Genomic DNA, 15,564 nt, shown 5'->3' with positions numbered 1-15,564 from the left:
TCAAAAATACTTTCCAGAATGGTTGTATCACTTCTCAACCCCACCAACAGTGCACTTAGCGTCCCAAACTTTCCACATCTCCTCCAAAATCTATCATTTTCTCTTTCTTTCCTGTTAGCCAATCCAACATGCTTGAAGTGGTTTCTTAGAGTTGTTTTCATTTGTATTTCTCTAATCAGTTGTGATTTAGAATATTTTTTCATGTGACTATTGACATAAACAATGCATTTGCCAACTTACCTGCACTTCAATGTTAGGCAAATAACAGTCACTTAAAAATATGTACTGGCTGACTATGGACACACACAAATATCTATCCATGTAAAAGATTTCATAAAAGTATTTTATGTAGATGTATAAAGTCTGCTTTAATTGGGAAGGAAATCAATTGTCTATGTAGAAAGTAGACTTTATTAGTCTTAAATGCAAATTACTGGAACAAAACAGACTTCAAACTGACTGCATTTGATTATTTGATACCTTAATTTAAGAACAGGATTATAGATAGAAAGGAGCACATAAATTAAAGACTAAAAGAGATCTTAGAAATCATCTGATACAATTCCTTCATTTTATGGATGAGAAACTTAGCAAAGGAGTTTGAGCTATAAATCAAGTAATTGGCAGAGATGATTCTATAATTCCAATGTCCCAAACACCAGGACGGTGTCATTTCTACTATGCTATATTGTCTTCCTACTCATATTAGAATCTTAATGGTCTGAAACCAAAGCTAAAATATTGATCACATAATGAGAAGACACAACTCACTAGAAAAGTTTTCCACATCCCCTCCAGAATTTATTATATTGAGCAATATTGAAGGCAAAAGCAAAAGAGGGTGGCAGAGGATAAGATGGAAACAAATATGAAATTGGAAAAACTCTGAGAGAGAGTTGAGGATAGGAGGATCTGGCATGCCATGGTTCATGGGGTCATGAAGAGTCAGACATGACTTAACAACTGAACAGCAATAAAAATCAACTAATTTCTTAAAGGGTAAAGTGGTCATTGCTATTTAGAATCCAATGTCATATGAGAGATTGTCAGAGATATATACATGAGTTACTCATATAAAGTGACATTTTGAAAATTTAGGAAAAATATTTTACTAAAAAGAACTTAGTAGACTAAAAATTTTGTGTATTCCTAATAATTCCCTCGACCTCATCCCCAAATGGGCACTTTATTACTCACAAAATAAGATGTAATGCTTCATTAATATTATTCATTTAGATTATTTAGTTTAATAAACAATTTATTGGTTTATGGTTTAATGACTGATTCCTCTCTTTCCATATGTGATATTTATTTCTATTCTGGATAAAATAATTTGGTTTTTAGAATGTCATATGGAATGAAATGAAATGAAATGAATTACCACAGATATAATTTTGCATTTCTCTTATTCCACTGTCACATTATACCTTGCATTATAGTTACATATGTCCTATATATGCAGATTTTTTAGTTTCCCTGTTAGATTATATAACATCTATAAGTGTAGGGACCATGTCGTTTTTATTCTCTTGTATCTCCTATAGATAGCTAGGCACAGGGCTTTCTGTACAGAAGAAAATTCGTAAATATCATAACTGTTTGTTTTTTGATACAGTGCCTATAGTATCACAATGTCAGCCTTTACATTTGAAAAGATTTAGAATTGGAACTGACTGAAATCAGAAGATAGAGCCAAGAAAACAGAGAAGAAGAAGCAGCTGAGCTTTCCCATGATTCCCCTTCAAACATCTTAAAATAATGCCATGAATCAAATCCTGAATCAGCAGAACCAACAAAAGGTTGGTGTGACACATTATTTCAGCCCAAGTCAATTTAAGAGGTTGGAAGAGGAGGTCTGTAACACTAGGGTGGCGGCTGGCCTAGAGTTCAAGTGACCTCAATATTGGTTATGGGCCATGGAGGTGGCAACAACAGTAGCAGCAGCAAGTCTGGCAGCTCTCAATCCAGAGATATTAAATTGGTCAGAATAAGACTATAGGGGATTCCTGTGATAGAACTGGCTAGGGCATGGCACTGTTTGGCAACTCTATTATCTACACTCACTTCCAGTTCCCAGTTCCAGGTCGGAACTTAGTTACTTGCTTACTGTCACCAAGGAATAGGGAGCTCTGAGAAGCTCTCTCTAAGCAGTATCGAGAGAACAGTGACCACACCTCTCTCCAGACCACACCACCCTGGAAGCACCAAAAGCTTCTAACTCCCAAAACTAGCACTGAAAACAGAAATTCAAAAAAGCCTAGAGTTTGGGACAGTGCTCGGCCTATTCTTTCCCTCTCCTTACCCCACCTCTTCCCCCTGTTCTCCGTGGGACAAACCCCAACTTCAAAATAAATATCAAAGTCAAAAAATAGTCTGGAAAACAACAAACAACAACAAAAGAATGCAACCATTAAAAAAAGTTACTCTGGTGACAGAGAAGATTGAGACACAAACTCAGAAACAATAAAGTCAAAATAGCTAAGCAAAGACTCAAAGAACAACGTGAATTAAACAAGCCCAAAAAGAATTCTTGGGAGAGCTAAAAATGATTTAAAAAATCAATTGATACTTGTAGAAGAAAAAATGGGAAAATAAATCTGAGGTAAATCCAAAGATCCAAGCTTTAGGGGCAAAAACTCACCATTTGACAAAAATTGTTAGGAAAACTAAAAAGCAGTCAAGCAGAAACTAGGCATAGACCAACACTTCACACTGTACACCAAGATAAAGTCAAAACTGGAACATATTTAGACATAAAGGGTGATGTCATAAGCAAATTAGAGGAGCAAGAAAATTTTACCTGTCAGATCTATGGGTAGATATGGATAAAGGAAGAGGTTATGACCAAGAGACAGAGAGAGGTTCACAGGAAATAAAATGGATAATTTCAATTACATGAAATTTAAAAGGTTTACTTAAACAAAACAAATGGAGCCAAAATTAGGAATAAAGAAAGAAACTGGGAAAAATTTTTTTTACAAGTTTCTCCAATAAAGGCAGTCTGTTCACTCCAGATAGACTTCTACTCAAAACAGAAGTCCCTTTTCTCTCTTTTCCTCCCTCCTCACAAAAGAGATCTGGTCAATAATTTTTATTCCTTTTTGTTCCAGAATATCACCAATTATAACCTTAGCTTTAGGATGCCCATATGACATGGTGCTAAGAAATAACATAAGCAGGTTTATTTTTCATCTGGACAAATGTTTCTTCATCATGAGCCCTGTCTTAGCTAAACCAGTTCCCAATGTTTGCAGACAAGCTTGATTTATTTCATACCAAATATGCGAATCTTAAATAATTCATTAGTAGTGAACAGCAGGTACTTAAAAATACTGTATTAAATAAATTGAATTTTTAAAATATAGTGATATAATAACAGACTGCAAGATTCTATCAGTTCTTTTGATAGATCTTACAACTAAAACAAGTTTATGCTCTGTTTATGATTGTGTTTGCTTTGTCTTTTTGCTCTTAATTCAAATGTTCTTTTTATTTCAGTAGCTTGTTACTTTAAGAACATCTAATATTTCCCTAACACTTCAGGGTATTAAACTAATGTTAAAATTTAAGTTTAGTTCTAGTCAAGTCTATAACTGAGGGAAAAGATATTCTAAAAAAAGTAATGTAATATTTGATGTACTTGTAGGTCTGGATCAAAATTATTCTTTATCTTACCTTTCCACATAGATACTTTTGCTGGTTCCCAGAGCATATAAGCTTGTCAGGATTCTGTAACAAGAAACCTGTACATCTTCCACTAAAAAAATGAAAAACATCAGCTTTTAAATGCTAAATTTCAAGATTATGTTGGAACTCAAGAAAATTTAGAATACAAAGAAATCTTAATTTTAAAACAATGCAAAATCAACAACTGAAAACAAAAGAATAAGAAAAACATACAGATAAATCATTATAACATAATACATTTTTAGTTTTAACAATGTTTTAAAGGAGCTCAAATTACATTATGATTAATACTCTTTATTGCACTTCAGGAAACATTATTTTATTTCATTTTGTGATTGGAAATACTGAGGCACAAAGGCATCCAAATTTATTTGACCATACTCTAATTCATAATATCAAATATAATGTCTATTATTAAGAAAAGCAAGGTGTTTAAGGCAAAACAAAAGGGTAACAACCTTTGATTTCCATTTCTTTCCCTGACACAATTTGCTATAGGGTAGCATAATTAATAAAGATACAGAAGTACTGGCTTCAATAACTTGAACAAACATTTCAAGGAATTGTACTTTATGTGTATTTTGTGTGATTACATAATGTAGGAGATGTCTGTGACAACTACTATGAAAAACTGAGACCAAATGGCTGTAAAGTGTTTTGTCTATGGTTTTAAATTAGTATATGTAAGATTATAGGATTCAGAACTTGAAGGAACTTTTAAAATCATCTCTCTTTTTTTTTTTGTAAAGTAGAAAATGAACCCCAGAGAAGTGACTTCATCAAGGTAAAGTCATACAAGTTAGGAAGAGGAAAGGCAGGTAAAACAGTCTGGTATATCTAATGTCAACAACGACAGTACTATCATTTTATTGACCAAGAAAGTACAGTTAAAGTACTGATAACAATTACTTAATGTGTTATTTTCACATCAAGAATTATAAAGTTGATTTGGGGGTACTCTTTTCCCTAGGTGCCAAATTATTATTTTGTGAGAACAACTCAAAGTCTGTGATTATCTACAGAATTTATAAAATAAAATGTGGTAAAAATTAAAAGTGGAATTTTTAAAAAAATACACTGAGGCTTGTTAAGATACCATGTCCTATGAAAAAGGATTCCCTATAAAAAACAAATATACTGCTTTTACAATCCCTGATCATAATGAAATCATATTTCAAAATTTCTGTAAAAGATATTATACATACATATTAGGTCTTCTCCAAATTGATGCTGTCCAATGTGTTCAAATAGTGAGGACAGCATTGGCAAAAGAGCCACTGTAGTATAATTAATAATTTGAGTCACTCCTTTTGGCTGGTTTCTTGTGTGAGTGAATTGTCCTTGTTTAAGATTTTCCATGGTTTTTTCCAAATCCTCAGCAGCATTATCCAAAAATGCTCTCAATGCTGTTTTAACACTTTCCATACCAGTCTTCATGACAGTCCTAGGAAGTAAATATAAAAACACAAAATTGATTATATCCTCTCATCAGATCAAATATCATACAAACAAAATTTATTGTTCTCATCTGATTTCTCAAGCTGAATAATCCACCAAGCCAAAACAAAACTCATTTTAAAAGAGAATCATGTACATGCTTCAAACATTTCCATTTTGAGAAAGTTCTCACAAGTCTATGTTAATAATACTTCGTATATCCCAGATCCTTTCATATAACCTGTATAATAGAATTAATTAACCAACTATTTCTAAGCAAGAGGCTAAGAAATTTCTTAGCCATTTTTCCCTAATGGACCTTATCCTGGCAGTTCATAATCTCTATGCAAACAAAAAATATAACTTTAAATCCACTCATTCTAAATCAGATAAAATTTGAATGAATTCTTCAAAATATTTCTGAGAAAAGTAACAAAAACTACTTAGAATAAGCCACATTTCCTCTTATAAGGGGCACCTGCAAATCTTAGCTTCTTAAAGAGAGAAGAAATAAAATATTCATGAATTTTATTGTTCAAAGACACTGTGTTTGTCCTTCATTGCCAAAGAAGACCATGCCATCACAGAAATTATGACACAACGTGCACTTGTCTTTGTTTCTGAGTGAGGGAGGGCTGTGCACGTCACCAACCTCACTTCTCCTCTAGAGCCATCTGAATCCAGTGACCAGATATTCCTCAGGATGACTGGAAATGGCTCAGGATGAGGCAATTGGGGTTAAGTGACTTGCCCAAGGTCACAGAGCTAGTGAGTGTCAAGTGTCTGAGGTAAGATTTGAACTCAGGTCCTCCTGACTCCTGCACTGGTCCTCTATCCACTGCACCACCGAGCTGCACTGAGTATTCGTCTGAAAGAAGAGATCTTAAATAGGTATTGCTGTGAGATTGTAAGACTAAATAATATACTGGTTATCCATTCCTTCCCAAACTCATGTAAAATTAAAATAAGTTGTTAAACACTGTAATGAGCTACTAACAGACATTATGGAATCATTTTAGAGTTTAAATCTTAATTTCAATACTTTAAGCAAATGTGAAGTAAATCTAAGTCCAGAGGGCCAAATAGTGCCAGTTACCTGCATTTGGATTCAATTGATAAGCATTCTTTTTGGCAGTCACATTACAACTCTGGTTGTATACTCTGTCCTTTCAAACTTCTAGAAAAAGTCTCTACTCACTTTCTTCCTTGGAATTAACTTATCTACTCCTACGACTTAAAACATCACCTTCAGATAAGTCCCAACTTTATGTACTAAGTCCCAATCTCTCCACTGAATGCCAGTGGTTACTAGTTACCTCTACCTAAATGTTGCTTTAGCGCCTCAAAGTGAATATACACCAAAGTGAACTGTTTTCCCCCATGAACTCTTTTCTTCCTCCAAATTTCCCTATATTGGGTGACAGCACCACCTTTCATAGCCGCTCAGGCTTGAAACCTGCCATCCTCAATTTTTTCCTCTCCCTTCCTCTGAATCATTATCAGTTCTACATCCATTATGTCATGTGCTTCCAGTCTCTACCCTCCATTTTCACTTCAAATCTAGCCCTCATTTCCTTTTTCCTGAACTACTGAAATAAGTTCTTACTGGTTTCATTTTCCTGGTCTCTCCCTTCTCTAGTTTTTCATTCACAGAGCTACCAAAATAATCTCTTTAATGTACAGATCTATGCTCATTCATCTGCTCAAAAACTTTAGTGGCTTCCCACTGCCTGTGAGATAAGACACAAAATCCTTAGCTTAGCATTTAAGATCCTTTACTTACTAAATCCAGTACAGTTTTCTGGCCTTCTTCATGCTACTCACCTTCACACACGTTCTGGCCAAATTAGAAAACAAGACAGAATAAAGTTGCAAGGGATCAAGCTGATAAGTTAGAAGGGATCTTAGAAATATAATCAATATCCTTTATTTTATAGATAAGGAAACTGTGGCCAGAGAGTACTCTTCCAAGGCCATTCAGAGCTAGAATTCAAACCAACTCTAAATCCAGTGCTCTGTCCAAATATTTTACAAATATCTCATTTCAGACTTAACACAACCCTGGAAGGTATGCGATATTTGTATCTCTCATCTATAGACGAGGAAACTGCTGCTGAGAGGGGTTAAATGACTTGGCTAGGGGCATGCACACAGCTGATAAAATATTAAAGGTAATATCTGAATTCAGATCTTCCTTAGATTAGGACCAATGTGCTGAACACTGTGCCACCACGCTGCCCCTCAGCTCTTACCTCATCTTCTACTTTCCCCATTCCTTGCATTCACAAAGGACATCTCATATCAGGAGTACATTCTATATTGCTACTTCTTGAAACATTTTTCTTCTTCCAAGGCACAGCACAGGTGCAATCCTGAGAATATGCCTTCCATGACTTGCCTGTGATACTCCAAAAACTATCTTATAACAAATTATGTGCTCTCTTCTTTGCCATTTATTAAACGCTACTTTTTTATCATATTTATGCTTATGTTTTATTGTCAATATCAGACTTTATTCTCTTTGAGAGTAAAAACGCAGCCATTTTACTTCCTTTTTATCTACCCCTGGTAAATAGCATAGTACTTTGTATACAGTAGTTATTTTTTAAATGGAATTAAATCAAATCCCTGGCCACAGCTGAAATAACACAATATTTATAGACAACAAATACTTATAGATTTACAAAGGGGGGGGGGGTGGAGAAGAATCTCCAAAAATAAACTAATACAATCTCTAACTGCTCAGTCTCCTAAAAGTTTCAGATTGTAATAAATAGCCCCTCTCAACATTTTTATATATGGCACTCCATTTATTTGAATAGAATATATTTCTTTTACCTTGCATCCAAAGTCTGACCCAAAATATGAAGGCAGTTGACAATTGAAGAGGCATCATTTCCTAAACAAGAAATAAAGTGATCTGTCAATCATGCTGCAGATACGCAAAACACTTGCTCCTCTTTATCTCTGTTTTTCAAAATGATTATGAATTAAAATGGTCAGTAAATCACACAGCACAGATTCAGTGGTAATGACTTTACAGTCAAGTTCAAAATCATGCACATTCTCTATTTAATGGTGGAGATGCAGATGCAGGTAGGGAAGCAATAGAGCATTGTTCATCAGAAAGCCGACACACTCAAGAAGCACTCACGATGGGAGCTTAATTCAGGCTCTCCCTGTTTCACCTGAGCTCACACAAATTCCATTTTAACTATTCCATATCTATCTATATTCTTATGGTATTCACCTCAAATTAATTAAACTCTTTTATATGATAGAGACCAGTCATGCAAGAAAGCATCAGAAGTGGAAGAAGCTGATTTATTGTCCCCATGACAATGCAAATCAGATCTTTTAGGAGTCAAGTTATCTCTCTGCTAAGACTTTCGAAACCCCTAAGTCTCTTTGAAGGTAACAGAAAATGACTACTTTGTTTTTATGCCTTTTATCCAGAAACCATAGAGTATATTGCTCATAACTATAAATACAAAATATGAACATAAAGAACACAAAATATATTCAGTATGCATGGAGAAACGTTATAATACATGAATGTAATAAAATATATATACATATCCTATTGATGAGAACACTGATAGAAATGAAATGACACACCCAGAGTAATGAGCTAAATTCTGTTGATATATAGCTGAGTCATTTCTTCATTGCACTAAACTTCCTTTTCCATTTCATGTAATCAACAAATCCTCCCTTAAAAGTGGGTATGTTATCCTTGCAATTATCAATAGTAAGACAATAATTAAAGGTAGTGTTTATGTTTATAGAACATCTCATAAATTACTGCTTCAGCAAACACATAATTTCCACTTAGGTATGGGAGGTCCTGAACTCCTTCCCAAACTCATGCTTTGTGCTTCTATAATGGTGAAGTCACATTATCCTATTTAAGGAAGCTGTAAGTTACAGTGGCTTTGCTTCCTCCCACAGAATATTTTGTCTTGTGACTACAGATTTAGAGCTATGCCAAAGAAACACGAGAATGCTTCACAGATCTAGATAAAGTAATAAGACTCATTTGGAGGAATAAAAGATCTAGAAATTTAAGTGAAATAATGTAAAAAAAGAAGAATGAAAACTATTACTTCCAAATTTTAAATTAAAATGTCCCAAAAGTTCAGCCTAAGTTTAAGCTATTACAGCTATAAAGCTATTAAAAACCTAAAACTGTGCAATGACTTCGGGGATATTCTTTATTATATGGCGTAAGTAATTTTGGAAGTATTATAGTTATGATATTGGTGTGGCCAAGCCATGAGCAACAGATAACTTTTCAATTTTAAAAGTTGTTCTTTATTTCTTTTGAAGTGACTTTATGTAACTATATCTACACAAGAATTGAGTGTGCTTCAATCGATTGACACAAATAAGAATTGCTAATTATTTTAATGTACCTATTCTCTCCTGAATTTTGTTTCTGCTATATAGAAATACTCATTTTTTGTGACTTTATTTCATAATCTTACATTTTACTGAAGCTAATATTTGTCTCAATTATTACTTTGCTGGTTACGTGAGATTTTAATCATGTTATTAGCAATTACAGATAGTTTTTCCCTCCCCTTTCTCTATCTTTGTATCTTTATTTTTCTTGTCCTACTGTTTTTGTTGTTTTTCTTTTTGCGACCCCATTTGGAGTTTTCTTGGCAAAGATAGTGGAGTGATTTATCATTTCCTTTTCCAGATGATTTTACCAATGAGAAAACTAAGGCCAACAAGGTCTTGCCCAGGGTCAGGCAGCTGGTCTGAGGCTGGACATGAACTTTGGTCTCCTGCCTCTAGTCCTGGAACACTGTCTACTTCACCATATTTCTTGAAATATGTCATACAACAGAAAATGAAAGGCAATTTTGTACTCATTAGGAAGGCTTCTAATATCTTCTCATGACACATAATACTAACTTTTGGTTTTTGACAGACATTTTATCATATTAAAAAAGATCCTTTCCCTTTCTCCTTCAAAGTTCTACTAGATAAAAATGTAACATTGTAGTAAAGAGAGGAAGAAAAGGAAACAAAAGAATAGAAGGGAATTTGAATTTGCTCCAAATTTTTTATTTATATACTATGTTCAATAACTAAATTGAACAGCATGACTGAGAGACCTAAAAAAAATCAGAATGTAGCTCTGCTTCTGTGTCCCTTGGGCTAGATGGCATATATTATCTCTCCCAGCTATCATCCTAAAAAAGGATTCTTTAAGAAAGGATTTAAAATAAAATTGAATATATGGACTAGACAGTCCACTTCTTTCACTTACTAAGATCACTAACCAGATGCCTCATATGCCTGCCATTGGTAAGAACAGAGGGCTAGTGGGAAACTGTTAGAATTTAAGAGATTGATAGGGTGTTCATGAAACTTGCTGTCTCTAATCCATTAGTTGATCAACAAGCCTTTATTCTATACCTACTATATTCTAGGGAATGGGGGCTACAAAGACACAAATGAAATAGCACCTGTTCTCAATTCATATCCCACAGTGAGAGACAACACACACTTATACAGACAGGTATATACAAAATACATACACACACACACATATGAAACTTGAGTATTTACAAAATAAGTACCATAATATAAACACACACAAACAATAAATACAAGGTAATTGGGGGAGGGAGGCAAGAGTAGAAACAGAGAATTAGGGAAGTGTAATATAAGTGGCAGTACTTCAGCTGAGTTTTTCAGGGAACTAGGTTTTCTAAGACGCACAGGAGAGGAGTGAGTACATTCCAGGAATAAGTGACAGCCTGTGCAAAAGCACAGAAAAAAGAAATGGAAGGTCATGTGTGAGGAATGTTTAAAAAAATCCACCTTGTCAGTATTAAAGAGTACAGATGGGGGACTAAAGTTCAATAAGGGCTGGACAGTTTGGGGCCAGACTGCAAAGGGCCTTAAACACTACATTTTGGACTTTATAGTGACAATAGGAAGCCAATGGAGTTGAGTAGGGGACTGACATGTCAGATTTTGATTTAAGGAAAACGAATTTGTTGTAGCTTTCAACAGGGCAGTGGGGAAGGAGGGAAAAAATAAAATAAAAAGTGTATAGCAGAGAACCAAAGAAAACCTAGAAAGAAGTACAGAAAATCTGTTTGCTTTGAAAACAATGTGAAAGATTTATCACATAGGTTTCCATGAAATGGAAATTTGTTTTATGGTGAATCCTCTCTTATGCTCTCCTGTGTACACTGAAATGTTTTTTTTTTTTATCTTCTATTTAAAATAAGTAAAAAAAAAGAAAAATAGAACTACTTTGTCAATAAAGTAGGGGATAGTAAGAAAAATGAGACTGTTTCAATAACACAGATGAAAGGTGATAAGGGTCTGAACAAAGTGGCACCTCAAGAGGAAGTTGTAATAGTCCAGATGCGGGATGGTAAAACCTTCAACTAGGGCATTATTTTATGTACAAGATGTGGAAGTAGAATTGATAAAACCTGGTTGACTATGTGGGGTCTGAGAGAGTAATGATGACATTGAGGTTGCAAACCTGAGAAACTAGGATGACAGTGAATTCAACAAAAATAGAGAAGTTCAGAGGGGGAGGTGAATTTTTGAGAAAGACAAATGATTCTGTTTTAGACATAGTGAGTTTCAGATCTCTTCAGGATCTTCAGTCAAAATGTTTAACAGCAGTCATGAAGCTCTGGAAAGAGACTAAGGCTAGGTATAGATATCTTGGAGTCACCAGCATAGAAATGAACCCATGGAGTTGATGAGGAAGAGAGAATGCACTTAAGATACAGAAAGGCCCCAAACAGAGCCTTAGGGTATACCCAGATTTAGAGAGTGGTATATTAATGATGAAATAAGAAAGGAGACTAAGGAGTGGTAAGACAGGAAAGCCGAGAGATTTATACCACAAAAAGCCAAAGAAGACAAAAGTATATAGGAAGAGAAAATAATTAGTAGTTTCAAATGCTGCAGAGAGGCCAATAAAAATGAGAAAGGAGAAAAGCTCATTGTATTTAGCAATTTAGAGATCGCTGGGCAATTTGGAGAGAGCAGTTTTAGTTGAGTGATGAAGTGAATAGGCAAAATGGGTTGAGATGAATCAGAGAGAAGGGAATGACAGTAGCTACTTTCTAAGAGTTTCACTGTGGAAGGGAGGCAAGATATAAAAATGATAGCTTGAGGGAATGGAAGCAGGGTCAAGTGAAGGTCTGTGGTTTTCTGCTGTTGTTTTAAGATACAGAGAACTGGGCATATTTGTAGGTAATAGGGAATGAGTAAGTAGGAAGAGAGAAATGTTGGGGCAGCAAGAGTAAGGGGGAGGGGTTTAACTGTGAGGCAAATTTGGTAGAGGAGATAGGAAGGCCTTGGTGAAGAGAAGGGTTAATGCTTCATAAAAGACCAGTGAAAAGGAGGAGAGAAAGGAAGAAAAGCTCAATCTATCAAAATTACAATAATCCTGATCCTGGTGGCTATCACCTCTTGACCCTCCAGGACATTCTTGCTCCTTTAATCGAGTTCAGTTTCTGGCCAACAACTAAAAACTTCTCCCCAGCTAAACAACTACCTTCATACGAAGGGACTTCAACATACAGGCTATTGTTCCCTTACATACCATAGCCTCCTACTACCTCAATATACTTCAACTACAAGACAGACTTCTATCGCAATAGCCTTCTGCCTAGGTTCTCTGCCTCTCAGATTTTTCTCTGCTTTATATCTCCCAGAAAAATGCTGAAGCGATTTTCTTTTTTTTTAATTATTTAACTTTTAACATTCATTTTCACAAAATTTTGGGTCCCAAATTTTCTCCCCATTTCTTCCCCTCCCCCCATCCCAAAACGCCGAACATTCTAATTGGTCCTATCGCCAATCTGCCCTCTCTTCTAACATCCCTCCCTTCCCTTGTCCCCATCTTCTCTTTTGTCCTGAAGGGCCAAATAACTTTCTATACCCCATTACCCGTATTTCTTATTTCCTAGTCGTAAGAACAACACTCGACAGTTGTTCCTAAAACTTTGACTTCCAACTTCTCTTCATCCCTCCCTCCCCACCCATTCCCTTTGGGAAGCAAGCATATAGGCCAATATAGGCCATATCTGTGTAGTTTTGCAAATGACTTCCATAACAGTCGTGTTGTATAAGACTAACTATATTTCCCTCCATCCAATCCTGCTCCCCATTGCTTCTGTTCTCTCTTTGGATCCTGTCCCTCCCCATGAGTGCTGACCTCAAATTGCTTCCTCCTCCCACTGCCCTCCCTTCCATCATCCCCCCCACCCTGCTTATTTCCTTCTCCCCCACTTTCCTGTATTATAAGATAGGTTTTCATACCAAAATGAGTGTGCATTTTATTCCTTCCTTTAGTAGAATGTGATGAGAGTAAGCTTCATGTTTTTCTCTCACCTCCCCTCTTTTTCCCTCCACTGAAAAGTCTTTTATTTGCCTCTTTTATGAGAGATAATTTGCCCCATTACATTTCTCCCTTTCTCCTCCCAATATACTTTTCTCTCACCACTTAGTTTCAATTTTTTAAGATGATTCTATCCTATTCAATTATCACTGCGCTGTGTGTGTGCGTGCGTGTGTGTGTGTGTGTGTGTGTGTGTGTAATCCCACCAACTACCCAGATACTGAAAAGTTTCAAGAGTTACAAATATTGTCTTTCCATGTAGGAATGTAAACAATTCAGCTTTAGTAAGTCCCTTATGACTTCTCTTTGCTGTTTACCTTTTCATGCTTCTCTTCATTCTTGTGTTTGAAGGTCAAATTTTCTTTTCAGCTCTGGTCTTTTCATCAAGAATGCTCGAAAATCCTCTATTTCATTGAATGATCATTTTTTCCCCTGAAATATTATACTCAGTTTTGCTGGGTAGGTGATTCTTGGTTTTAGTCCTAGTTCCTTTGACTTCTGGAATATCCTATTCCATGCCCTTCGATCCCTTAATGTAGAAGCTGCTAGATCTTGTGTTATCCTGATTGTATTTCCATAATACTTGAATTGTTTCTTTCTAGCTGCTTGCAATATTTTCTCCTTGACCAGGGAACTCTGGAATTTGGCCACAATGTTCCTAGGAGTTTCTCTTTTTGGATCTCTTTCAGGAGGGGATCAGTGGATTCTTTCAATATTTATTCTGCCCTCTGGTTCTAGAATCTCAGGGCAGTTTTCCCTGATAACTTCATGAAAGATGATGTCTAGGCTCTTTATTTGATCATGGCTTTCAGGTAGGCCCATAATTTTTAAATCGTTTCTCCTGGATCTATTTTCCAGGTCAGTAGTTTCTCCAATGAGTTATTTCACATTATCTTCCATTTTTTCATTCTTTTGGTTTTGTTTTGTGATTTCTTGGCTTCTCATAAAGTCATTAGCCTCCATCTTTTCCATTCTAATTTTTAAAGAACTGTTTTCTTCAGTGAGCTTTTGGACCACCTTTTCCATTTGACTAATTCTGCTTTTTAAAGCATTCTTCTCCTCATTGGCTTTTTGAACCTCTTTTGCCAATTGAGTTAGCCTATTTTTCAAGGTGTTATTTTCTTCAGCATTTTTTTAGGTCTCGTTTAGCAAGGTGTTGACCTGCTTTTCATGCTTTTCTTTCATCTCTCTCATTTCTCTTCCCAGTTTTTCCTCCACCTCTCTTACTTGATTTTCAAAATCCTTTTTGAGCTCTTCCATGGCCTGAGCCCATTGGGTGGGCTGGGATACAGAAGCCTTGACTTCTATGTCTTTCCCTGATGGTAAGCATTGTTCTTCCTCATCAGAAAGGATGGGAGGAGATATCTGTTCACCAAGAAAGTAACCTTCTGTGGTCTTATTTTTTTTTCCCTTTTTTGGGCATTTTCCCAACCAGTTACTTGACTTTTGGGTCCTTTGTCCAGAGTAGGGTATACTCTGGGACTCTGTGAGATCTCAGTTCCTCCAAGGTGGCACAATCAAGCGTGTACTGGTCTGGACTCAGAGAGGGATTTTTATGCCCAGAATTTTAGCAGTTACCTCTCCAGAGCCACCTGGCCTCCAGTTCCCAAGTCAGCATTGGGGGCTGACTTTCAGATAAGGTTGATGGGCTGGGCCACCATTCAGTTTGAGACAAAGACCAGCTCAGCCAGGGCCTCCACCCAGGGCTGAGGTAAGACTCAGCTCTTCAGTGCCCCCAGGGGTTTTTACATTCCAACAATGGAGCTTCCATATGGGCTGCTGTGCAGGCTCTGTGGCCACTGCCTGCTGCTGGAGCTATGGGAAGGCCCTTCTCCCTTCCTGGCCAGCTGATAAAACCCCATCACTGACCTTTGGCACCTGTGGGCCAAGGGATATGAGGACCTGCTACTGCGACTGGAGATTCTGCCCCCAAGGTGTCCTCCTACCAGAGTCTCGTCCGCTGCTCGGCCGAGGCTGGGCTGGGCTCCATGTGCTGCTCCGCACCTGGTGCAACAGACATTTCTGTGGGCCTTTCAGGTCACTGTGGG

At 36.3% G+C, this 15,564-nt stretch overlaps 1 protein-coding gene across 11 annotated transcripts in view; it reads right to left on the bottom strand.

Moving 5' to 3' along the window:
- Positions 1-15,564, bottom strand: part of RYR2 (ryanodine receptor 2) — an 826,096-nt gene that overhangs the window by 188,423 nt on the left and 622,109 nt on the right. For all 11 annotated transcript variants that reach the window (XM_072637850.1, XM_072637853.1, XM_072637851.1 and 8 more), the window contains 3 exons: positions 7,963-8,023; positions 4,893-5,131; positions 3,676-3,757 (listed from right to left, as the gene is read on the bottom strand). In XM_072637850.1, the coding sequence (XP_072493951.1) occupies positions 3,676-3,757; positions 4,893-5,131; positions 7,963-8,023 (382 nt within the window). The remainder of the gene's footprint in view (positions 1-3,675; positions 3,758-4,892; positions 5,132-7,962; positions 8,024-15,564) is intronic.

This window comes from Notamacropus eugenii, chromosome 2, assembly GCF_028372415.1.
Source record: "Notamacropus eugenii isolate mMacEug1 chromosome 2, mMacEug1.pri_v2, whole genome shotgun sequence".
Lineage (NCBI taxonomy): Eukaryota > Metazoa > Chordata > Mammalia > Diprotodontia > Macropodidae > Notamacropus > Notamacropus eugenii.
This window is presented reverse-complemented; position numbering and strand designations above follow the sequence as displayed.